The sequence below is a fragment of the Carettochelys insculpta genome, chromosome 7, assembly GCF_033958435.1.
Source record: "Carettochelys insculpta isolate YL-2023 chromosome 7, ASM3395843v1, whole genome shotgun sequence".
In the NCBI taxonomy this organism is placed as follows: Eukaryota; Metazoa; Chordata; order Testudines; family Carettochelyidae; genus Carettochelys; species Carettochelys insculpta.
In genome coordinates this window covers 32,895,855-32,921,870 of record NC_134143.1, presented here as the reverse complement: position 1 = coordinate 32,921,870, position 26,016 = coordinate 32,895,855, and the positions used below count along the sequence as shown (strand labels likewise).

Sequence of the window (26,016 nt, the reverse complement as noted above, 5' to 3'; positions counted from 1 at the left end):
TAGCCACAATGGTAAAGCCTTGTACTGGAGACTCAGTTTATACTAGGAAAATTCTTTTGTCAGTATAGTTTTCTAATAGGTCCTCGAAAGAAATATGTTACTTTGACAAAAAGACTTTTGCCAGGATAGCTCCATGTCCATTAGGGCTTTGCCTACATAGCTGTGTGTGCATGTCCTAACTGGCGTAGCCACATAGCTGTGTCTTAATGGAAATTTGTCTTCTGACAAATAGCAAAGTATACTAGCAAAATGTTGTAAGTGTAGACCAGGCCTTAGGTGGCAGAAGGGATGCAACCTTCCCTAAAATGTAACTGGCCTGGAATGTGTTTTGGGGGGGAGTGGGAAGGGGACTAAGACTTTCTTTAATTTTGCTCTAATCTAGAGATCTATCAGTGTGCCAAAACTAGGACTGCAAACAATCCTGGCTGGTTAGCTTGGTGACCACTCAGAAGCAGTTGAGGGTATTACATGGCTTTGATTAAAAGGTTGTGGTACATATTGTTCTTGTCCAATTTGTCAGCTGTTTGAACAAGTTTGCTTGCAGGGTTTTAAAATGCACAGGCACTGAAATTAACAATTTGAAAGCATTTGACTGAATTAGTTACTTGCAAAACGATTTTTAGTCCATGTCCCTGATTTCCTACCTTTTAAACATTCACACTCTGTTGTACTAACAAATGGATTCTTCCCTTAAGAAAATACGTGCTGTTTTTTTCTGCTTCTCTCTCTCAGATGGTAAACTTCTGAGGGCTGGGACATTTTTCGTAGCTGTGTAATGCTGAGTACAGTGGCGCATTGTCAGTAATTGAAGTCTCTCAGTCCTACTGCAATACAAGTCAGAAGTAGGCTGAGCAGTGAAGAACTGATTCAATTTTGGACAAAGTACTGGTGATTAAGTTATAAATTACGTTATCATAATCTGCTGTGCAGTTACTACTGAGGATAGGCAGCCTGTGTATTTGTGTACTGTATGGCTAGTTGAAGGTTTTAAAAAAGATCTGTCTCAAAGACACTTATGCTTATCTCATCTGTACTCATTTACAGTCGCATAGAAAATTGACTAAGTTATCTGGGCAGGGTGGGCTGGATCATACTGGTCTCTATCTCCGCAGTTGTCCCAAGCTTAGAGTTTTGTAACACTCCTCTTCATGTTAGGAGAACTTCAACACCAGGAACGTTTTTTTAAATAGTTCGTGATAACTTTAAAAATGTCTAGCTTTGGGTCTAAATGCTATTATTGCCTAAATTAAAATACAAGTGACATAAAAGGTTAATACAAGATTCACCAGGTGCTTCTCTCTTCTAAACTAGAAAATAAATGATCAAAATGACATTAACCCCTAAATGCCCCCTAATAAAAATGCCAGCACTCATCCTTCCCCCTTCCCTTAGGCCTAGGTAATTAAATGGACCTTGCAGCATGCCCTGGAGCTCTGCAAATTGTTGTATAAGGCATAAGTCAGGCAGAGATTAAAGCAGAAGCCTATGCAAGATAGGGTAGTGTTAGGTTTGGTGTGGAAGTTACATACTGCCTTGTGGAACAGTTACACAATATGCAAGGCCAGTGGGACAGTTGACGTGGTTAGTAGAACCTACTAAAACTGACCCAACCCTGTAATTAATTTCCTGAAACTGATCTTGCAGGTCCCGAGTTCTCCCAGTGTACAAGACAGATGCTTTGAAACAGCAAATATCAAAAAGTGAGTTAGCATTTTGTGACCTATGGATTCTTGGTGCCTCGTGATCTTGGGGAAGTGTCAGAGAGCTAAAGGAAGGTCATGAAGACAGTATCTAGAGGTTGCATGTTTTACACACATAGTGTGACAGTTTCAAAAGGTCAGAAGTGGGCCATGATTTTGAAATCATAACTTCTAGTTAAAGTTTTATACCTAAGTATTCCACTGAGATTTCTGATGTCTCACATTGTCATTCCAGAGAGTTGTACCAAACAATTCAAAAAATATCTTTAAGATTTTTGAAATGTGTTATTCTCCTTCCTTCCTCTGCCAACCTTCTGCTGAGGTCTGTTAAGGCATGTGGAGCAGTTTGGATAAAAATAATAAGAGTTCAGTGGCCAGGATGCCTGGGAAAATACAGGAAAACATTTTTGTAACTTCTTTCCATTGAGGTGAAATCTGTTTGTTTCTTTTTTTGCTCTGAGAAATAAGAGCTCCTGAGAGAAATTGTCTGCTCACATATGACTTTTGAATGATAACTGATGCCTTGGATGAGTGTAAAAACAAAACAGGTAAATAATCAGTGTTAAATTAGATGCATCACTTTCATTATTTATGTGAGTTGTCTTCATTCTGGACATGTGCTTGAAACTTCTGTGAGTTTAACTCACCTTTTCCCCCCTTCATTACTTTTTTAAGATGATGCTCAGATTTCTGGAAATAATTAAAGCTATTTTTCTATGTTTCCATTTTTTTCTTAATTTTTTTTGTGATACTTAATTTTAGGAGTCAGTAATAAGAGACAAGACGGAAGCTTACAATCAGTTCTGATGTGTTTAATGTTCATTACATAAATCTGGGGATTTTTCTCTCTCTTTGTGATCTCGGGTTGTGATCTTGGGTTGGATTCTCAATAGCAAGCTTTCTTTCTTCAAAGAGTTCCTTTTGAGTGCTGTGTAAGAGGAGAATGGAGCACTTACCCCACTCCCACAAAACCCCTCCATTCCTGTGCCCCTCATGTCCACCCACCCTATCCTCAGCTAGAGATGAGCAATTGATGTGGAGCGCTTTTACTGATTTCTGTGTGCACGTGTTTTTGTTACCATAAAGTCCCAGTATTTTCTTTGTAAAACTTTGTGTGTCTTAAGTTATTTACCTAAAGTTTGTATGTGAGTCACGAAGAGGAGGAGAGACAGATGCATCTTCTTTAAAACTTCTTATGTATCAGAGGGGTAGCCATGTTAGTCTGTATCCTCGAAAACAGTGCAAAGTCCTTTAGCACCTTATAGACTAACAGGTTTGATATGTTTTCTCCTGCCATTCTCTTCAAACTTCAGTGTTTTAAAGTTTTGTTAGGCAGCTAGTTTCACATTGGAAAACAGTTTTAAAAAGTGAAATCTGAGCACTGTTCATGTGGTTTTATCTAAGACTTGCCCTTGTGCAGACCTGTAAAGCTTTTTCTACCAGTGATGAGACTGGGTGGCCTTGGGAAGCATTGGGATTGATGAGGGATTGCCTTCTAGCGGCCTTGTCTGATGCTGCCATCTTGGAATAGGTGTGTGCTGGTCTTGGTTGCACATGTTTTCTCAGCAACAAACTACAGTTTCTGATACCATTCATAGGGCTAGTACCACCTAGAAAATCTTGAGGACTTTTTGCCAGCTTGGTCTTCTGTCTGTAAAAGTTTTATTTCTTAGTCAACAATTAAATTCTGGAAATCAGTTCTGTGGAAGACCTTAAGGCAGGGGTCAGATTTTTTTTATTTGTTTTTGTTTTTTTAATGAAGAGATAAATGAAAAGGGATGTTTTTAGTGTGATGAGTCTCATAGTAAATTGTAAGGATCAATAAGTATTCCTTTCCTTATGAATGAGACAAGGATAGAGTTTTTAACTTTTTTTAAACATCACATTTTCGCTTTTAAACGCTAACTTCATATGTATAAAGAGGTACTTGCTTTTGAAGTTTAGGGGAATAGGTAAAGTTACAAATGACAAATTTTAGAAAGGGTGGCAGGATTATGATTAAGTTCTTTCTTATCCTCCATTTCCAAAAACACACTCCTGTTGGTTGCTTTTTTTCTTTTTTTCTTCTTTTGTATTCCCTTTTTTGTATTGACTTCTGAAGCTAGAGAACTAGGGTAGGCAAAACACAAAAGCAGTGTCTGATTTTTGTCCTTTCATACTGGACAACTTCTGTTACTGTAGACTTTCCCCTTTGAAGGGAGCAGAGAAATATCTAAGGAGGGCTGTGGGCTGGTGCTGAATCACCCTGTATTGGCCAATTGTCTAGCTCACCACAGACCCTAGAGGAAGAGAGATCATATGACAGTGATTCATGTCCTCTGTACATGAGAAAGTCTGCTCATATAGCTGTATACTGGCAAGTCCCCTAGTGGAGACACAGACGTATACCTCCCAAAGTGTGCATTTTGCTAATGTAGTGTATAAACTTTCTCCAGACAAATTAAGCTTTGTTAGCAAAAATCTGTTCTTACTATCTGCAATTACGTTAGGGCTTCTGCTAATATAGTGATGTCTGCTTGGAGCACAGAAAATCTTTTACACCCATATCTGATACTGCTTTGCTGACGAAACTCAGACTCTGAAGTGTGGCATATATTTTGGTATCTGTCAAAATACTTGCATGCAGGCAGCTGTCCAGTGCAACAAGCTAGCCTTCACAGCAATGTCCCCTCTTAAGTTTTTTTCATCGATGGGTGGAATAAATTTTATGTGCAGATGTGTGCCACCGGCAGAAACATATGCTGATGACTGTGGGTGCTTTGCTAATCACCTGGGTGGCCCCTGAATCTCTGCTGGGTAGCTGCCCAAGCACTCAGCTTACAGGGAACATTGCTTCACAACCAATAGGTATGTGCTCAGTTAATCAGGGGGATATCCTCTCAAAGGTGAAGGTGAGAGTAAAGCAAGATCGAGACTTTCTCACTGAAGGCTGAGAGGGCAGATATGGAAGACTAAGACTGTACATCTATCTCAGTGTGAAGATTATGAGGATTGTTTGATTGGGCAGAAGCAACACCTAGCATCTGATGATATAAATGGACAGTGCTTTTTTTGTGCGGGTACTTGCTGTTACGGAGTACCCTCATCTTGGGAGCCCCAGCCACAGGATTCACTTGGGGTGGAGGGGAAGCCAGCTGAGTACTCTGTTGAACTAGGGAGTTCTCCAAATGTGTCCGCAATTAAATAAAGGGTGAGGAGCTTGCAGAAGAATTTGGGAATGACTGACATAATTTATAAAACAGCATGTTTATAATTTTCCTGCCACCACCTGCTTGCTTAATGATAAACACAGCTGTTTCCCCCACCAATTTGAAGCTCTGTTACGTCAAGCACTTTAGTTGGGTCTTTTGCAAACTGTGAAGATTATGGTTTGTTTTCAGATCCATGGTGAGGATACTGCCTGACGCAGCTGTTGCCTCTTGGCTCCGAGAGCAGCAGGATTAAATACAGTGGCATTTTTTGTTTGTGACCTTTATTCCTGTGATCATATGTGTTTAACCACTTGTCACGCTTTCGTACTTCCACTTAGTTTTGCAGCTGTGCCTTGAGAGTTTTGTAGCAGACCAACAATACATCTGAAGGCATGAAAACTTGACTATTACCTCTCTTCTGATTTACATTTCATTAGTGGTGCTATGGTCATCAAGCAGGGCTGGTGATGAAAAAGTAAAGGCAGATTGAATGCCCCCTTCATCTTCATTATGAACATCTGGCCCAGTTAACTGGCACCTTTAAGTGACTCATGCAGCAGGTGGTCAGCAAATAATAGGTTAAGTCTAAGATGATTAGTATGAAAATTAAATGGTCAGTTTTTCCACAAGAACACCCTGGAATGTTCTCTTTAGACATTTGTATGCCCTTTTTCTCTTCCATACTTATACCTCTATGAACCAAAGTTAAAGGAGACAAAATCAAGAAGTACATGGAGGCAGGTAGCTGTAGTTATCCAACAATTTCTGGTCAGTATTAAATAGTTGTTCTGTATGTTTAGGTCTCTTTCTCCTTTTTAGAGGACTTCAGTTATTTACAGTGTTCTGTGGCATTGGTGTGGAATGATATGAAGATCAGAAGTCTGTAGATTTTTGTTTTGCATTGTTGTGATTCAGGAAGCACAAGAAACATGCTTGTTTGCTCTTTGCAGATTAATTTGTGGTTTAAAAAAATTCTCTGAACTGTTGAATGAGCAATCTATTCTGCCACTTGTCTTCAAAATGAAGACAGCTTGTGTTTTTCAATATTAAGTTTATGTCGTGATGTCCACATCCACTAGAAGGCTACTTTAATCTGTTCTTAGCCTCTGTTCCATATACAGACTGGAAACCATTCTTATATTGCTCTGGCCTGCATCTTCACTCCAAATGTTAACCTTGCAACTACTCTCTTCCACTTCCACCCACATTTCTTCAAAAGTACTTAAAATGTTTGATTTGTTTCTTCTTTTCACAACAGATGACCTCTGGTGGGACCGAGAGCATTCTAATGGCTTGTAAAGCCTACAGGGATCTGGCCTACGAGAGAGGAATCAAGCACCCAGAAATGTATGTAGCTATCACCATGGGTTTGTTTTTTCTTTATATGATTTTATTGCTGTCAGAAACTGATCACCACACTTCCCTGGTTTGGTGCAGGTGCTGTTCTGTACTCTTTTTCTCATTTTTCTTAATCCTTCTATGTTCTGCCTCCCCCACTCCCATCATCACTTCTTCCATTCATCTGTCAATGATAAGCGGCAAACCTAGGACAAAAGTCCAACCTGAGAGGAATAATGCAAATAATACCTAAATGCTTGCTTATAAAACCCAGATCGTTTCAGCTTTGGACTGTCTTGAACGCAGTCTGACACAACTGTATAGTGTGTCGGATTTTTGATTTGCTCAAATAAGAGGGCAAGATTAAACCTACCAAAATACCTCTTGCATGTGACTTGAGGTTGTGTTGAGTATTATGTTGTCAAGCCCCAGTGATTTTTTCCCTCATGCAGTGCATACTTTTTTAAAGTCCGTGAAGCAAGAGTAAGCATTTTTTTTTCTTTTCTAAATTGCTTATGGCGAAAGTATTATAATAGATAAGAACAATGTTCTTTTGTCTTATTTCAAATTTCTAAGCCTGGAGAAAGGACCCATCTTCCCATCTAACACTGCTGCAGACTGCTACACAGTTGCAAAGTCTCATGAACCCTGGGGTAGCATCTTGGGTTAATTTCTTTGAGCCTTCCGTCACTGCCATCTATTGGGCTGCTTATAAGTTGCATGTTGTTTTCGTTTGCCATAGTTGCCTCCCCACTCCTCCTTTGTATTTTAAGGTACATACAGAGCAAACCTCAGTGACATTGCGTAATTTGCAACATTTTTTATATCAGGAAGGTTTTTTTGGAAGAGATGAGAGAACTTTATTTGAAAGAACTGGAGAATTATCAGTTTTGTATTTACTTACAAGCTTATAAAGAGAAATTTTAGAAGCAGTTTCTTTTAACTGTGCCTTGAAAATTTGAAATGAATGGTAGAATATTGTACATTTAGTTCAGAAAAGCACAAGGCCTGGGTGCATAAAATAATCTTTGGCTCATGTTTCCTGATTTTTTTTGAATAAAATCATTTCAATAGGTTGACTATCCTGCCTGCCAGGGAGAAGTTAAAAAAAATGCCTGTTGTATGAATTTTAGTTTGTACCCAGATAAATATTCAAATTCAACCTAAACATTTCTTAGCCAAAATGTAGCCTTTCCTTTTCAGACTGGTTCCAGTGAGTGTTCATGCAGCATTTGATAAAGCAGCTCATTATTTTGGGTTGAAGATTGTGCATATACCGTTGACCAAGACCATGCAAGTGGATGTTCAGGTATTGCTCTGAGCACTAGACAACTCTTCTGTGGAAAATGTCCAGTAATGTTCCTGAAATATCAGGGGTTTTTTGCTTCTCAGGGGTGGGATGATAGTGATGAACAGTGCTTATCAGAAATAGCAAATAAAATTGTAGAAAAATAATTGTCTTCTGCGTTAGGTCATGCTAAAAACAATTTAGATTTAAATTGTTGCTTTGACTTAACACATGCATTTAGAATTCAATATATCCTTATGTTTAGGTCTTGCAAAAGTAAGTACTTTTAACTGGGTTACAGATAAAATATTAGAAAACATGGGATAAGATCTTGTATTTGCAGGGTCTGGGTTAAATGATTTAATTGGTCTCTTATGCCTTTAATTGAAGTGCTGAGCATGCTACTTCATTACAGCTGCTGCAAAATTGAAATGATGGGCTATAAACTGCTGTATTACAGTTTATAGAATTACAGTAATTAAAAGTTCTTACAGAAGGCACAAATGAACACCGATCTGCTGCCTTGGCACAAAGGTCCTCCTACGTAGACTTTATAGCCTCTGTTCATAGGTTTATCTAGTAACATTTTTTGGTAGGATGGAAGTTGGAAAATGGCATGGGATTACCTTCTCTCTTTAAATCTTCAGGCAATGAGAAGGGCTATTTCAAAGAACACTGCAATGCTGGCCTGTTCAGCTCCCCAGTTCCCCCATGGAGTTATGGACCCAATTGAAGAGGTGGCAAAGGTAGAGTACCCCTCAAAATATGAGGTTCGAAGGAAAGATTGGGGCAAGTGCTTTCTTTGTAGAAAATTATGTAAATGCAGAATTGTGGCACTGCTGAATGAAGTTGGTAAAAGGAAGAACAAGCTAGTGGGTAACAGCAGCTCTACTAAAGTAGATCAGCTGCTAATCAGCAGTGATGAGGCTTGAAAACAGTTTGGGAGGGTGGGTAGCTAGGTTTTGTCAGGTTTTGGTTAAATTTATTACAGATTAATTTAAAACTTGCACCAAGAACAAAGTATGTTGGCATTTGAAATGACAACTGGGCATTGTTGTAAAACCAGTTATTCAGTCTTATTTAAAACTTGGGCTATTTGATACAGTGACATGGCATGCTGATGAGGATTCTGGGAAAATGGCAAATTTTAAATGCATGCTTCCGTCTTCAAACGTACAATAGCTTGCCAGTCCTGCATATCTTCCTTCTGTTGCTGAAGATGCTTTTATGGTAGTTGGCTTTTTCATAAGTGTTTGGCACTAGACTTCATTGCAGGACCAAGTCTGGGGAAAGCAGGAAGGAGGCGGGGGGCCACTGAAGGAGAAACTGTTTCATTTAAGCAAAAACAGAAAACTACGTGGGGGAAACTCAGAGGGTTTAGAAATATCTTTCTAAGTGGCCTCATAGCCCACTCATAGTGTGATGGGAGCAAAGATACATTTTTGATTTATAGTCCACTTTGATTTTTATGTAACAAATCAGGGGGACTACGAGGTTTAAGATGTGGTCCACTTAAGAAATAGTGTGTTGAGGATACCTATTCTCATTGAACACATGCCAAGTGCTAGGACACGTAATAATTTTTTAGTAGCCTCTTATTGCATTTATTAAATCTAGAAACAAGGAGAGACAATACCATAAGTTCATGCATGTCTGCTGGAACCCCCAGTGCTCCACTGCTTGAGAATTGATGCAGTAATGCTCTCTGGACAACACTATCTTAAATGTGAAATACAGAATTAATTCAGATGATCTAAGAACTCTGTTACATTTTCCTCTTTGATTTTGCTTGAGTAACTAACTAGAACTTATTGTCTGGATTTAGCTGGCACTGAAGTATGGAATCCCCTTCCATGTGGATGCCTGTCTGGGTGGCTTCCTCATCGCTTTTATGGAGAAGGCAGGGTTTCCTCTACAGCGTCCATTTGACTTCCGTGTGGAAGGTGTGACTAGCATTTCTGCTGATACCCACAAGGTGAGAAGGGGAAACAGTAGGGGGTAATTCTAATAACGTGGTATTGTTTGCATAGAAAGCTGTAAGAAACCATTACTGGGGTAGGCATGCCTTCTATAATGGACTTTTAAAGATGAGTTCTAATGTCAAACACTGCCTATAAAGCATTCCTAATGCAGCTCAATTCTAGTGGAATTCAATGGCAATAATACCAAGAGTAGGATTTTGCAGAGATGCAACAGGCATGTATCATGCGGCTCTAAGAACTGCCAGGGAACCAGTGCACATGAATGAGCACGTTAGTATTGTCAGACTTCATATTTTTGCTGGCAATATGAGGGGGTGATTTTTAGGTGTCTGGAGTAACATTTTTCTGCCTGGGAGTTGTCCAAATGTACTGTATTACAATGGGGTTTTAAATGTCTCCTTTGTCTTATGAACCCAAGTTCCAAAACATGAGAAAATCGTGGATTCACTGCTGCACTTCAGAAAATATGAACTTCCTGAGGGGTGCAGTAACTGTTGTTCAGCCACCTATTCAGTCCTCTTCCTTAGCACCAAAAGAAACCATTGATGAAAATAAAGGGCAGTCCATTTTGGGGCAAAGAAAGGAGGTTCCCTTTATGCGGTATTTCATCATTCTGTTCACTTTGTGCTGAAACTGGGTTTAAACTCTTCTGTTTCCTCTGAAAAACATATATGTAGTGTGTAGTGTACTTTTGTATATTTATCTTCCCGTATCTTGCAAGTTCAACAAGTCAAACAAGAATGGACAATTTTTGACCTCATAATATTACAGCTGTGTACTAAATCAGGGGAAGATGTACATCACCATGCTTCAGGGTGTAAGTTAACTCCTTCCTTCTATGCTTGGGCATTTCTCTCCAGAAGGCCTGAGTGAATGTAATCATTGCCACAGCTTGGCAAAATTTTTCTGGTGCCACCACTGCACTGTAGTCCCAGAAAGGCAGGGAAAGTGCACTGTTAAAATGAACAATTTCTATATTTGGGTACTTCAGGTCACAAGAAAGTGTAGGAATGTGGACACCAGCAGTGCTTATCTAATGTGAGCTTGAATTTGTCTGTAGACTTTTGCCTGTGTACATGCTCATGCATATTGTTTGTCATTTTAATGTTTGGCCTGTCACTGTGTATGTCTCTTGCAGTATGGCTATGCCCCGAAAGGCTCTTCAGTGATATTGTACAGTGACAAGAAGTACAGGCACTATCAGTTCTTTGTTGCACCTGACTGGCAAGGGGGCATCTATGCCTCACCCACCATTGCTGGTTCCAGGCCTGGTGGCATCATTGCAGCTTGTTGGGCAACCATGATGTACATGGGAGAAGATGGTTATGTTGAGGCTACTAAGAAGATCATTAGTACTGCACGGTTCATTGAATCAGAGTATGTTTTTGGACTTTATTTTTGTCTTCCTTCTTGACCCCTTCTGAAGCTTGAACACAGAACCCATCCCAAATTCCCTTAGCTCCTGCCGTGTAGACTCAGGAAGCTAGAGCCCAAGGGCAAGTGTTAGACAATACACCGTGGGCTTATCCAAGTACTGGGCCCTTATCTGGGTCCTAACTAGAAGTTGGTACAAAGGCTGAAGGTAAGGAGGAGACTGGTGTCTGACAACAAAGTAGCAAAGTTAACTATAGTGCCTTGGTTTAAACCCAGTCCCTGCCCTGCCACTTAGAGTTTGGGGTGGCGGGAGGGAAAAAGGTGTAGGCATTTCTACCAACCTGTTGTCCCTGAATCTTGCTTTGGGGGCTGATGCCTTTGTTTCAGCCTCTAGCTAATGGGTTATGCAGTATGAAAATCTCCACTTTATTGGCTGAAAGAAGGAGCAGCTGGTCTCCCTACAAGACCTCGTTGGTGCTGGATGGCCCCTGAGGGCTAGTGCTCTTTGCCACCCCACACTCTCCACAGTCTGTTTTTGAGCACTCTTGATTGTCAGTCTGCTGTTCATAGCTTTCTCGAGTGGTTAACTGTTGCTGCAGCAGTGCAATTCTGCAGTTTCATTGCTCCCACGGGGTTTGTTTTGATGCTTTTGGCAGATGAAGAGCAATACGCACAGGCATTATAGCTGTCTGTAGAGTTACGATAGGAAGATAACATGGCATCTCTTTGTACATCCTGTTGCTAGGAACCATTTGAGCTAAACATTTTTAAAATGAATAAATAAAATAAATGAATAAATAATACAGTTTTCCAGAAATTAATGTCTTGTACCAGGAAAGCTTCCGGTAAGTCTCTAGTGAGTAACCATGTGGTTCCTGACTTACCACAATATGTAACTTACATAGTGAATTGGCTCCCTGATTAGAAAGCTTGAGGAATGGGAGAATAGCTTTCCTTCAGTAAATATCACAAATACACATGTCCATGCCCTCATGAGAAGTGGCAGGGGACTTAAGTGGTCATCCTTATGTACTTGAGATGTGACTGTTTTGGATAATCTTGGTTCTGTTCTGTTGGGTTTATTAGCAGCGCTATGCTGACAGACATACTTCTCTGGGCTCTGCGCAAGATGTAGGTGAGGGGAGGTCTGTGCCCCCAGAAGGGGAGGTGCTTTGGGCAGAAGGGGTGTCACTGGGTACTAGCCTCCTGCAGACAGTCCTTTGGTGCCTCTCATTGTACGCTGCCTGGAGCTTCAGTGGCAATTTGAAGGGGCTTGGCTCTGGCTGCTGGTGTAGTAGCCAGGAGACCCAGGGCAGCTTCCTCCATCCCCTCCCACCCAATCTCACCTGGCCTGAGTAGTACTTGATAATGTAGATCACGAAATCTATCTCTTGTCGGTATGTGAAATCTATCTCTTGTTGTTATGGGCTAAGATTACAGCCCAGCTTGTTAGAAGCCTCAGTTATGTACTGATACCCATTGCCAAGGGAACTGTCTGTATCTTCCACTCTGTGGCTCCAGAGCTCTGGAATTCCCTCCCTCTGGACCTGAGGAGGCCTACAACACAGTTGTTTCCTATTGAGAAAATAATCCATTTCTATCTGTTTCAAGGTTGCGGAAAATTGATAACATCCTGATCTTTGGGAAGCCTGAAGTGTCCGTCATCTCTATAGGATCAGATGTTTTTGACATCTATCGGCTGTCCAATTCATTAAGCACTAAAGGATGGAACTTAAATATCCTGCAGTTCCCATCAAGGTGAGTTGACTGCCAAAATGGGACTGATTAATGTAGACAAGCGGTTCTCAAATGTCATTGCCCTGTGACCTGCTTCTGACAAAAAAAAAAAAAATTTACTACGTGACCCTCAGGGTAAGGGGCAGAATTCAAGCCCTGCTGCCCTGATGGGGGGGAGGGGTATAGTGTGAGCTTCAGCCTTGGATCCCAGGAACTCTAACTGTGGCCCTAGTGACCCATTTCAGTGGGGCCATGACACACTTTGGGGTTTCAACCAGAGTTCCCTGCAAGCTATGCATTTATGTTGCTGCTCAGAAGAGATGCCTATGCTGTCCAGATGATTTGTAAAGCACCCACTGCTAGGATTGTGTTTGTCCTGGTGGTGAACATTTGCGCATACCTCAACAGACGTAAAAAAAAACAACTTACACTGCATCTGGATGGAAAAAAAAATCCATACACAGATAGAAAAGGTTAGAGGGACAATTGGTCCTGACCCATGTTCCCTGTTGGATGAGTGTGAGGGTTGCTGCTCAGCTGATTAGCAGAGCAGCTACTGCCACTGTTTGTGTTTCTGGTGGTGGTGCACAGCTGCACATGCCTGGGTGCACATAACACAATTTATTCTGCTCATGGATGGTTAAAATTAGAGGGGACCCTGATACTGACGTTACTTACTCAGATGTGTGGGTCTTTAACGCTATGTGGTGAGGTTTCAGAGGACGTTGTGAATACTATTTCTGTGCTGGGACGGGGGAAAGTCTCATCCTTCAAAAGTTTAGGAAAAACTGCTGTGTATTAGGTATTAGGATGGAATCATAGAACTGGAAAAGGCCTCAAGAGTTCTTTGAATCCAGTCCCCTTCACGCGCAGCAGGACCTAGCACCATCTACGTTATATCTGACAGATGTCATACCTGCACTTAGGTACTCGAAAGCTCTTATTATGAAATATATTTGAGACCCTGACAAGGATTGACCTCACAATCCCTCGTTTAACAAAGCCATGACTCTAACCACACAACCATTGCATGTGAAGGGGCAACAATGGTGCCTGACATACTTTCTCTTTTTGAAAATCAGTCAGCCCAGTTACTGCTTGATATGGCTAAGTTTGGGTGCTGGCTGACACAAAACATTATACTATAACTTTTCAAAGGGGTCTCATCTCATCAGTTGAGGACAGCAGCATGACAGAAACCTTCATGTTTACTCTGGAAATGTAAGCAATAGTTTTCTGCCCTTTTCATTGTGAAATGGCTCATCTTTCCTGTCCCCTTTGCCTGCAGCATTCATCTCTGCATTACGCTGTTGCACACGAAACCTGGCATTGCAGAACAGTTCTTGGAGGATGTCAGAGTCTGTGTCTTAGAGATCATGAAGGATCCTAAAGCCAAGACCACTGGCCTGGTAAGGAGACCCCCTTCAGTAAGGGAGACGTTGTAGTGAAATGATTAAATCTCCAAATTCACACCTCCCTGTTGGGACAGAGGTCTCCTTTTTTAACATTTTTTTTTCTTTTTTAATCATAGGGTGCTATCTATGGAATGGCACAATCCATCCCAGACAGGAACATGGTTGCAGAGATTTCTCATGCATACTTGGACTGCCTCTATAGCACAGAGATCCCTTCTAGTGACAAACACATGAACGGTTCTCCTGGACACCCTTGAATGCAGTAACTGGTATTTTGCAAGCCTGCTCTGAGGTGGTATTCTGGCAGGGAGGAGATCACACTAAGCTACTGTCTTTGATCTTGCAAGTGCAGGTCAGGAGGCAGTGTTATTTACAGAACTTTTTCCCTCCTTTCCTTTTGTCTAATCCCTCTACTTTCTGAAGTCAGCTGTTTGGGTAATTGCCAGTGTCTTTCTCACTTCTTAATAGTTGGTTTAGTTTCAATTTTTCTGTTTTATCATGTTAGCTGCCAAGACTGGTCCTAAAAATCTTGGACAGAATGGCATTTTTCTGGCAGTTGAATGTCCATTTCACAACCCCCTGGTTCCTCAGGTACTCAGCCACTGATTATTCTATACCATTTCTTTTCTTGGGGAGAAAAGCTCAGGATCTTTATTTTAATGAATGCCCCACTAGGATTTGAGCTCTCTGTAGATGTCTGATACATAGAGACTCAAAGGCAACCTCCTCAGAAGTTGGAGGCAAAAAGTAAATTGAACACAAGTGTTTAGTGATTCCTCCAACTGTACTGCTAACTATTGTAGGAAGTTGCATTTAATAAGTTGTGTGATGGGGTTATATGTTGCTAACTCTGTGTGATCAACTTCCCTTTGATTCCCCAGTCCTGTCTTTGAATTGTCTACATGTGAAGACTCAGTTAGATATAGTTGTCAATTTATAGACAGTAATTTTTGGATGACTTTCTTCAGGCAAGCAACTTTTCCTGAACCTTGTCTAAATTGCAGTAGAAGTAGAAAATTTCTTTTAAACCAAATGGATAGACTAGGGAAAAGAGTCTGAAGGTACTCCTTAAGAACCACTGTTTATACAGTATCATTGCTTTCCTGCCACTTATTTTAGAACTTTTACATTTCCACCCATAATGCTGAAGAATCTTGCACGACTCTGGAGGAGGGCAAAACGATTATTTCATTGTATGTAACTTGAAGGTTTTGCACTATCCTAAAATGCTGCAGTGAAGTCCATTGGGCCCTGCTCTGTGTAATGGCTGGGGATTTATGTGCAAACATATGGCACCAAAGTTAACATTTTTACACCATCTTTTAGTATGAAGTGGTGGCTTTTATAAAAGAAAGTAGTGATTTCTATCTGCTCTTTGCACTGACTCTTTTAAGGCACATTTTCAAAGGGCATTCACTGGTATGCCTTGACCCTGCTCCAGCTTTTCCTGAGACATCAGGAAGAGTGTGATGGATCAGATACTGACTGTGATGTTGCCATGGTCACCTCTTTATGGTACTCTAATAAAAATTTGCACCATGGCAAATTGGACTCAGGTACAGTACACTTCACCCTCAATGTAATAGTTCTATTGAGCCTAGCGTTTTCAGTGTTTGTTTGTAAAGGTGCTGGTATAGTGCTGAATGTCAGTGCTATGGTGGGGTCTAATTAATGTTAAAGGTAAGGTGTTGGGTTCTATGGAGGAGGAAGAAGAAAGGAGATGTTTCTATCAAGAATTAGTCCCACCTTCCGTGCGTTTTGGCATCATTTGTTCTTTATGCAGACTGCATTGAATAGCCTTATAAAAGTGGTTGCAGTCCCCTAAACAAACTTGAAAAGCTTTTGATGCTAATCAGTGATGTGGTTAGCCCTGCAGAGCCTTATAATTAGGGTGGAGTGCATTTCCAGTCCTTATTCCTTTGATCCATTTCTGAATACTACTAGACACTTCAAAGGCAACCAGCTCTCACAAGAGGGGGCTGCGCTATGCAATATTTTTTGAAATAAAGTGCTGTAAATCTTACCGAAGGCCTCCTCCCCCCAGTACTGGATTTGCTTGAATTCCAACTGTTCCAGGGTGACGCAACATGTCTGAAGCGCACACTTGCCTGGTAGCTTTGCAGAGTGAGAGTGAACTACCAGCCATTGCTGAAGAAAGCTTAGTATTGTGTTCGAAGTCTGTGGGCAAGGGTTTCCTCTTTTTAAAACACATCTGCTACTTCTGTACTCTGAGTCTATACAGCTTAGCCATCTTACAGTACGATACAGCATGTGTCAGTTGCTTAGAGAATTCTTTTCAGACTAGGGATGTAAAATACTGTTAACTGGTTAAACATTAAGTTTAACTGAGTAAACAGAGGGGTCAGCTGCTGCCCCAGCCTGGCTGGGCTTGAGTGCCCCTCTCACTCTCCTGCAATGGATGGAAACTGTTCTGCCTGGGCTGGAGTGCCCTTGCCCACAGTACACCTCAGGCTTGCTGCACACCACAACGGCTCCAGACGGGCTGGAGCACCCATGTCTGCGGTGGGACCTGTGGGACTGGAGTAGACCCCTGCCTGCGGGGGGATGGGGGAGCTGCCCCAGACCATAACTGGTAAGCCTCATCCTTTAGTCTGAGTCGGACCAGTTAACCATTAACATCCCTATTTCAGACCTCTTCTTGAAACATATGTCACGTTTCCAGATACTCGATTTTTGTCTTAGTCATGGTGTATTGGCCCTAGTAATTCTACTAGCATTCTTCCATCTGAGGATCACTGTCTCTCGCACAGAGTACTGCTCTTTGAAAAGAGGCTCTTCTGTATAAATGCACAGCTGTTTTGATGGTTGCCTTCCAACCCAGACCTAAAGAAAGGAAACACGGTTCTAAAACACCCCCTCCCTAATTATCCTCATTCTCTTCCCCAGGAATTACATGGGGCTAACAAATCAGTGTTTCAGTTCACATTTTTTAATGTATCTGAAGAGGTATTTGTCTTGCTGTACTTCATCCTGGGCTTCATGTACTCGTAATGGTTGTGACTCTTTGATTGCGTTTTATGTACCTTTGATCAATATTGTAAATGTAGTCTGTTTAGAGCACTGTATTTTACTAGTATGTAGCCTTCATTTGCTTTAGTCATTAATATAGATTCTGTATTAGCTTTTATCATGCATACTGTTTTTAGAAAAATGGTTAAATTAATATTTTATTTACTGGGTTTTAAAATCTACAGCGTAGATTATAATCTGAAACTTGATGGTACTTTCTAGGGGCAGGAGGTTCCCAGAATATCAAACGTGAGAGAGTTTTTCAAACCAGGTATTAAACACGGGCATTGTTTCGGGGCAGAGAGGAATTGATGTGCATATGAAGGGCTCAGAAGGAAGGCAGCTGCTTACAGATGTTTGACCGTTATTTGTCAAATGAGAGACTATCTTCTATATAAAGTGTCAGGTGCAGTGGATACTGCTGAGCCATTGAGTCCACCTGTGCTCTGATGCTGACAAAAGTTTAAAATACGGATAGTGAAAATAGCGCATACATTACAAATAAACCCATTGCCTTGCAGGCCCCTTAAAAGCAGGATTTGTTCTGATGGTGATATTCGGTAACATTCACTATTGCTTATTACTGGTTAAAACTCTGCAGACTGAAATTATTGAGGAGATGGTAAAATGCTGTAGTGGAGAGCTCTTTTTGTATTAAAACATTCCCTTAATTATCCAAGCTGACTGTGTTTGTTTTTTATTGAAGAAAGGTTTTCTAAACCAGTAACCTGAATCCTTGGTGACCCAGTTATATTGCAGACGGTGGCATCCTGTCAATGCTACTGCACAAGTCAGGAGCAGTGGTGTAAACCGTATGCTGGTTTGGTTTCCTGTTATTAATGTGAACTACAGCTTTCCAACTGCTTTTCTTTCTGATGCTCAGGTAAGGGCACTCACTCTGACTGCTTTTCAGGTGTGATGTTTAAGGCTATTGTAAAGAGAGGCTGCAACAAAGAGCTGTGAAACTTCTTTAGTGAATTCTGGAATTAGGCAAATATAAAGATTAGACTTGGGTCAGCCACTTTTAGAGCTCCTCTTAGAATTCTGGTCTAGTGTTTTTGCCTTGACAAAATCAGATTCGCCTGTTAATGTTTCAATGTGAGGTGACAATATTACAGAGTCAAAACTTTTTAGTGGGAAGCGCTCCATGGAAAAAAAGACACTTCCCACTCACAGGAACCCAGATCTCAGGCAACAGTCCCAGCCTGAATGTAAAATTGCTGTGTAGACAGCCCTGCAGAGGGGCAATGTCTACACTACAAGATCTTCTGAAAGAAGCCCTTCCGTAAGATCTCTTCCGAAAGAGCTTCTTTTGAAAGGGAGCCTCCGCACGCAAAAGAGTGGCTCCAGATCCTGATCTGCTCTTTCGAAAGAGAATGGCCACATAGCCCACCGCTCTTTTGAAAAAAGGGGCAGGGACTGAAAAATCAGGTGCCATGAGGACTGCTCTTTTGAAAGAAGGGCCCTGCAGAGGGTCTCCCCATGTTTTATTTTGAAAGAAGCTTTCAGAAGAAGGTGCCCATCCTGAAATGGGAATGGGAGAGTGCTTTCAAAAGGAGCGCCGCATTCGTTCAATTTTTTCAAAAGAATGCTTCTCGTGTGTAGATGCTCCGTGGGATCTTTTGAGAGAACTTGCTAATGTAGACGCAGCCAGGGTATTCAATTGCCGTGTCAACATATTCTTAGAGTCAAACTGCATCCATCACACTTTTGCTTAAAGGCAGAGTGCTTTAACACTTAACAGTGCACTGTACTCTTATACATGTCCTCTTGTTTTACAAAGTCCTACCCCAGTGGTTCTCAGCCAGGGGTGCATTGGTTTTCCAGGGTGTACATCTGCTCACCTAGCTAATTTGCCTGTTTTTACAACAGATGCTAGCAAAGTTAGTACAAACTAAAATTTCATGCAGTGCATTGTGTATATTCCTCTAATATACACTGAAATGTATTTATAGTCTAGTTTCATTTATTTTATAATTACATGGTAAAAATTAGAAAGCATCTTCTCAGAGTAGCATGCTGTGACACTTCCTGATTTAGTAAGCAAGTGGTTACTTAAGGTGAAACTTAACTGTCTGGAAAAATTGGGAGCCTCTGTCCTACTCTACATACAGTATAATCTTGAATACCAACTCTTCAGATCTCCTGAGCCCAGGATACCTTTTCCTCTTTAAAATTATTTGATGTTAATTACCACTACCCATATCAGCTCTGTTTCATTGGAGATGTCTCCTTCTAGACCCTGTTAATGTTTTTACTTAATTATATTTGTAGTGCCACTTCACTTGGAGACGCAAACCTGTAAAAGCATGTGCAGTTTCTCCATTAGGTACGTTAAACTCTTTCATATCTGGCAGCCCTGGGACCAGGAGGTTGCCGGAGATTCAAATATTCTGAATAACAGAGAGATATACCTAGCAATGCATAACACTAACAGAAAACAAGATTAGATATAAAGAAACAAACAAAAATGCATACAGAATACTTTGTTTACCAACAACAGTAGTATCATACACTGTAAACTTCTACTGTATCTGCTGTATTTATTTGTATTTATACTTGCTATACTGTACTTATGGAAAACTTAACTCAAATTGATGTATAGTTAAAATGGCACTTAAGTGAGTGCTCTGGATAACAGAATGTTGGATGTGAAAGAGTTCACTGTATTTGTGCTTCAAGGTTTCCCCGCCGCAGTGACACAAATGTACGTGAAGTGAATTATAGGGGGAATGGGAGGAGAAGGTAACTAAGCTGAAAAAATAAAGCAAGTTATTCAAAGGTAGTTCGGTCAAAACTACACAATAAATGCTCCCTTCAAACTGACAGCTGGTATGTCACGAGAACTTTATTGTAAATATTTAGATATTTTCATCTCACTTTCCTGGCTCTCAGCTCTGTATTATGGCCAGTTGCAACACATGTGATCCCACATGCATAATATAATGCTATTTGAGCAAAGCTTACAGATGTAACCAAACTGCACATCACAGATATTGGTCTGATGATAGAAGAGACCAAGAGACATAAGCTTTACTGTAGATATAACACCTCATTTGTAAAGTAAGAAGCAAGCACACAAATGTCTGGGTAAAAATAAACTTCAAATGCATGCACAAGCTGTTCTGTAATATTACTTTCTTCTGCTAAAGGCCATCTATGCCAAAAGTGCCAGAGGTAATACACTTTTACACTGGTGGTCATTGTACCAAAAGTGGAAGCAGCCTATTTTAAAAAGACAGCTTTCCTCTTGGTGACTGAGAATTAGGAAGCGTGTTTATACTGAGGCAGCTCATTCCCTCTAAAACTTTGAGCTGTGGTGGAAGAGGAGCTGGACATAACATAGTCTTCTGCTGGATCCATAAGGAACTGGCGAATGACTCTAATAAAGTTTTAGGAAGGAGAGAGGAGATGGCTGTTCAGATGATTGAAGCTTATGTATTCCCGCCCTTGTTCAAGACAGAGAAGTGGCAACTTGCTCTATGAAACTGGCCAAGTTGATATCCCGCTCAGATAAGCCAGCGCACTCGTGTGTGCTCAGGATAATGTGAACCTAAGAACAGAAGAAGCAAAAGAAAAAAACACCTGCAGCTGATTGAAGGGACAGCCATATTCTAAAGTTCTGCCAACATAGTAAATGGTTGTCTGTCTGAAGAAGTGAAAGCATATCCTTTACTTTTTTCCGAGCAGAACCCATAAAATTTCTCATAGTGGGACAGCAGAAAGTAGAGATGGATGCAAATTTAATGTCTACAAACAGAAAATATTATACTGTTTAGCCATTGTTAAACCTGAAGTACCTTCCCTGTTTATGAGCTCTAATCACCACCTCCAACCTTTACCTTGCTGTAAACGTTGAACCATTCAGGATGGTGGTCCAGTTTTTCTGCCTGCAAAGCTACTCTGGTCATGAATCCAAAGGCCTGCCCAGAAGGAACAAAACACAAGTTAGCTATGATCTGACTCTACTGGTGGCTCATACTTCCATCAAAGATACGTCAACCCTCAATAAACTTCCTTTCCTTTTGGGAATCCAAGCAAACTCAAAACTTGCATAATATTATAATACATAATATGTCTAGGATTCCCACAGTTGTACACCTGTTTGTGTGGAAAAAAGTTCTGCAGAAAACACAGATAGAAGCTTATGAACAGAATGCAGGAACAGCATTCAGAGTAGAAGAGAATGATCCATTCTAGTCTAAATGTCTGTGAACAGAGGAAAACAGTTTAAGTAAAATAAGCATTAAGTTCCTCGTTGAGATCCTGAACTGAAATGCAGACCACTTGCACTGTGGATGTAATGATATGTGTCCGTACCCGATTGAAGTCCTTGAAATGGAATTCTTTGAAGATGGCATCTCTCCCTTCCACCTCGTTCCACCCTACAGCTTTCAGATTTGGCAGCAGCTGCTCCCTCTCCTCAGTGCTCAGCCCGTGGGCTTTTCCTGCCTAGGAAAGGAAAAAGGGAGAAGAACTCATCAAAACAACCAGGACTGACATCTGCTTGAGTAGAGGTAAGACTTCCTTTTCCTAAATAAACAAGAAGTGGGTGCTCAAATCAGTGAGTCATAGATAAAGTATACATGCATTGAGGTTTTCCTTACTTCTGTTGTGAGCTGCAACACCCACCTAGTAACTTACGCCCCTTGGGCTATTGTCAGTTACCAGTGCATGTTGACCACGACCTGCAGCGTTCCTGTCATTTCAGGGCTGTACCTGCTTTCACCACATACTAGAAACTGGGCTATCCAGAGCTTTCAGATTTACAGGAGGGAATTTTCAAAATAACCATGATCTATTTGAAAGCTGGCTGCACTTTACCATCCTACCCAAACTACTGCTATTCTTCCAGAAGGGTACACAGAGAAAGTAATTGTTTCAGGTTGGAGTTGCATGAATGGACATATCCTTGCATATTAATAGATTTATGGCTCTGTTAATGTTCAAGTAAATGCTTACCCCACTCCACTCTCACCAAATGTCTTTGAATCCTGGGAGGAACATTCTGTGTTTGGTCAGACTAAACCTTTGCTTAAACTTTTCCATATCTTGCTCCTACGTTGTAGCAGAAGTGTCAGAACCTCTCTTCTATCTAGCCGCTATAGAAAAGGAGGCTATTTGTGACCAACAGTTGGAAGGGAGGACTAGTTTTTGTCCACTTGGCTTATTGTTGACTTGAGCTGTTGCACTTATAGTTTTTTGGTGTTTTTATTTTATTTTTTTTTAAGAGTAATACTGCTATTCTTCATGACTCAGTTTTGCTGCACATGAGTGGAGTAATTCAGCCAAGATTAAATGGAACATGCTCCAGTTTAAGATAGGTGTAAATTGAGGAGTGGGAGGTGCCCCACTGCACCTATCCTGAGCATATTGAAGAGGGCAGGAGCTGGTGTCAGGATCCAGTCTCAAGTAGAGGATTATGCCTCACGCACTTCAGCATCCCAAATCCTTTCAGATTAGACAGCGCTCTGTGTTGTGTAATGAGTATTTTTAAGAATCATAGCTTCACCTGAGCTCAAGATGTATTTTTGGAATTGTACCTATTTATCTTAAACAGTGACTGGCCAGCATGCTTTGTGAGAGTTTCATAAACCTTTGATAGCTGCTTAAAATGGTGTGTTTTGCATGTCCTACTTGTGTGGTGTTCAGTTTAAACTCTTGTCATCTTAGTCTTTGGGCAGTTACACTAGTATATATATTCTGATTCATCTGCACACAGACATAGAACCATGGGTTTCTCTGATTCAGGTAGTCTGAGGATGCAGAGCCTAAAAGGCACTGAGCGAGTACAAAAACAGAAACCCACACTGGAGAAATAGTGTGTGTGTCAGGGGAGAGAGGGCGTTTTGTGCTCCCCAAGCCATTCAGCATGGAAAGCGCTTGAATGCCCATGTTTAAACACACTGGACTATAATTATGCACATGGACCAAGACAAACGATACTCCCTTTGCTAGATTAGGATTTATCAGAAATGTACCTACCGAACCACTTTTGAAGAGGTAAGGTGTGTGGCCTATAGCGATACCCAAACTTAAGTTAAAAGAAGTGGATAAGCTATGGATAAACTATCAGAGACATTGTAAGATGAAACACAAGGTTAAATGTGATACTACTGATTTCATATCTTTCCTTGACATTGATCTGTATCTTCGTTCAAAGTGAAAGCATTCCTTCTGCTTGCCTTCCTTGTGGTAATTCTAAGCACCATTCTCTGCCCTCCCTGCGGTTTCCCTCATAGGAGCATTACTTTTAATGGTATCCCTGTTTCTACTGCTAACTTCCGCCCTGCCTCTGCCACCCACCAGGTTGCTTTGTTGTCTGATCTGAGGCAGAGACTTTTTTATGGAAGAAGATGCAGTGTAAACACCGCTTGGCACAGTAAAACCTCAGCCATTGCCCTTTATGTGATCTCTAGATAAGCTTATTCTAGGTATCTTAGCAACCAGGATAAAGTGGGCATGGAAGCTAACTTACCATCACACCGCCAGAACCAGACACTTTCTCCTGTGCTGCATAGACACTCGCTAGAAGGGAAAAGCTGTTAACACGCACCATATGCTGTATGTTTGCATGTGAGGTGGGGCCAGGGTCTGTGAGGGAGAATCACTTTACATGTCAAAGAGTTGAAATAACCGTTCTGGCTGCCTGGTAACCTAGAGGTTAGTGCTCCAGGCTGAATCTGCCTTGCAAGAGCAGAGGAAGAACAGCCTGGACTGCGTGTGGCTCTGATGGGGCTATTGCTTTGCTCCCTATAAAATGGATACAGAGTGGTGAATTCCTGCGCAGCTGCGAACAGGTTAATAGTCTAGCCACACTGTCACTAAGGAAGTGCGTCAGCCTTCTATGTAAGCATTACAGCGGGGAGGGACTATGATGAAAACGAGATAAGATAGTGATGACTAAGCAGGGAACAGGTGTACTTTCCCCTTTATTATGGGAGCATAACCGTTATGGGCTCCTCACCCGTCTCCCCACTGCTGTCCCACCCTTTGCAACAGCAGCTGTTGTAACAGGCACTACACTGCCATAAAATACACTGTGAGAGTGTCTAGGATGATAGGTTTTCAGTTCTGTGCACATGTTCCAGCTGAGGATACTGAAATCTACAATGTTTCAGTACATGGCTGACTTTCCTGTGGGCTACTGGTATGTCCCAGCCTGATTGTTCTTAGTGCAGTATTCCCTCCCTCCTTCACCTGTCACCCTGGATCCAGGTGCTTCCTCATGGAGCTTTACTTTCCTATTAAGGGTGTAATGAAGCTACCAGATTTTCTAAATCCTAGCTTCACAGTTGGGATGCCGCAGACGCAACTGTTATGTCTGATTAGCTCAAAGCCAGATGTGGTACCATGGCAGGGTTGGGTAAAGAGGCAAAATAGTAAAGCCAGACTCCCTTATAAAGGCTAGAAGCTGCTATAGAAAAGTATAAACTTTTGTTGGCCCCAAACTTCTTTAGCTTCTGAAGCCTCATGACAGGCTAAGAAGCTTGCCAGCCTCCCAATTAGCAAAGCTGCCTGAGTTCTGTAAACCCAGATGCTCCTATGCAACCTCCTCTCCTCTTGTGACAGTCTTAGAAGTGCCATGAAGTCTGGCCAGCTAATGCCTTCCACATGCTCTTGCTTGTTAAAACATGCTTCCAATTACAGCAAATTTAATAAATGTTTTGCTGGATTTCCCAGCAGCCATATTGTTTATACTTGTCCAAAACCCAGCAGAGTTGGCACATGATGGTACACAGAAACCAACTCAAGTACTTTTTGCATTTGAACCTTAAAATCGCAACACAATTTCCTTTTAGAATTTGCTTGGTGCTTACGAAAGTGAGATGCCAATATTACAGACTGGATTTAGATAAACTGCAAGCAGAGCTGCCAATGGCCAATGTAAACAACGCCGCGCATCTCAACCCTGACATGCAGCATCCTCTGCTGTAGTAGTGTTGGGGTCCCTCACAGCTCTGCCCATCCATCTTTGCCCTGATCTGCAATTTCTGTTGTTCTAACGCTTGGCTGCATTGCAGCTCTGTTAATAAGATGGAAGTCCAACCTGCAGCATCCCTGCCTTAGCTGTACTAGGGCTTTGGCCCCATGCAGCTGGAAAAAAATGCAAATACTTTCTCTGCAAGAGTCAGTGGGACTGTATATCAGTGACGCAAGCAATGTTAGAAATGTGGTTCACAAGATAAAATGATTGCAGTGGATGTTTCATCTCAGACGGATTGTTAATGGGGGCTAGTTATATTTGTAATCCATTTGCAGAAAGGAAAGCCCAACGTTCCCCTCCCTGCTCCCAAGAGAGACTCCCTTTTGTGAACACCCACTTAGTACTGGTGCAGCTGCCTGTAGGGTTAGTCATTACTGGAGAATAAAGCATTGTTCTTTTCTCCCTACTCTTCTACAAAAGAGCAGCTGGCTTAAACTTTGTTTTTTCAAATAGCGTAGCTGTCACTTACAAAGCAAAGTCTGGCTGTCTAAGTCATGACTTACCATTGCTGTTGGCTGCCTGGGGACTCAGTGACTGATATTCAGATGCAGCAAATGCATTTGTATGTGAAAGACCAGATGAGCAACAGGCAAAGGCACAGCTTGTGTCTGAGCTCCTCTTGCAGATGGTGAGGGAGGGAGGGAGGGAGGGAGGGAGAGGAGGTGTGGCAAGTGTTTTAAATCCACCCACTACAAACAGCTGCAACTACTGCCCTGGTCTTAATGATTTACCAATAGCAGAATCAAAGGGCAGAGCTTTTCTGTCTCCTGCAGTGCTGTGTCATGGATACAGCCTGATCGGTTGGCTATCTTTTGAGGTATACTAAAATTGACCTGTGTTTTTCATCTGTCCTATGCAGAGGCATGAACTATGTGCGCATCTACCTTTTCTTAGACAGAGACTAGTTAGTTCTGCCATTGCAGGTATTTTTGTGGAAGCAAGAACTGAATAATGATTAAAACAGAAATCTTGTT

General features: G+C 41.4%; 2 protein-coding genes across 3 annotated transcripts in view; one reads left to right on the top strand and one right to left on the bottom strand.

The window, feature by feature from the left end:
• Nucleotides 1-17,734, top strand: part of SGPL1 (sphingosine-1-phosphate lyase 1) — a 54,252-nt gene extending 36,518 nt beyond the window's left edge. For both annotated transcript variants that reach the window (XM_075000263.1, XM_075000264.1), the window contains 8 exons: nt 6,150-6,238; nt 7,433-7,538; nt 8,165-8,263; nt 9,343-9,492; nt 10,638-10,876; nt 12,485-12,631; nt 13,899-14,019; nt 14,142-17,734. In XM_075000263.1, the coding sequence (XP_074856364.1) occupies nt 6,150-6,238; nt 7,433-7,538; nt 8,165-8,263; nt 9,343-9,492; nt 10,638-10,876; nt 12,485-12,631; nt 13,899-14,019; nt 14,142-14,282 (1,092 nt within the window). In that variant the 3' untranslated portion in view covers nt 14,283-17,734. The remainder of the gene's footprint in view (nt 1-6,149; nt 6,239-7,432; nt 7,539-8,164; nt 8,264-9,342; nt 9,493-10,637; nt 10,877-12,484; nt 12,632-13,898; nt 14,020-14,141) is intronic.
• A 2,156-nt stretch (nt 17,735-19,890) lies between these two features.
• Nucleotides 19,891-25,651, bottom strand: PCBD1 (pterin-4 alpha-carbinolamine dehydratase 1). Its single transcript, XM_075000265.1, has 4 exons — nt 25,546-25,651; nt 21,376-21,507; nt 20,898-20,978; nt 19,891-20,608 (listed from the first exon to the last, which is right to left on the bottom strand). Exons 1-4 carry the CDS (start codon nt 25,546-25,548, stop codon nt 20,510-20,512), a joined length of 315 nt encoding a protein of 104 aa, XP_074856366.1. The 5' UTR covers nt 25,549-25,651; the 3' UTR covers nt 19,891-20,509.
• Between the last annotated feature and the right edge of the window lie 365 nt (nt 25,652-26,016).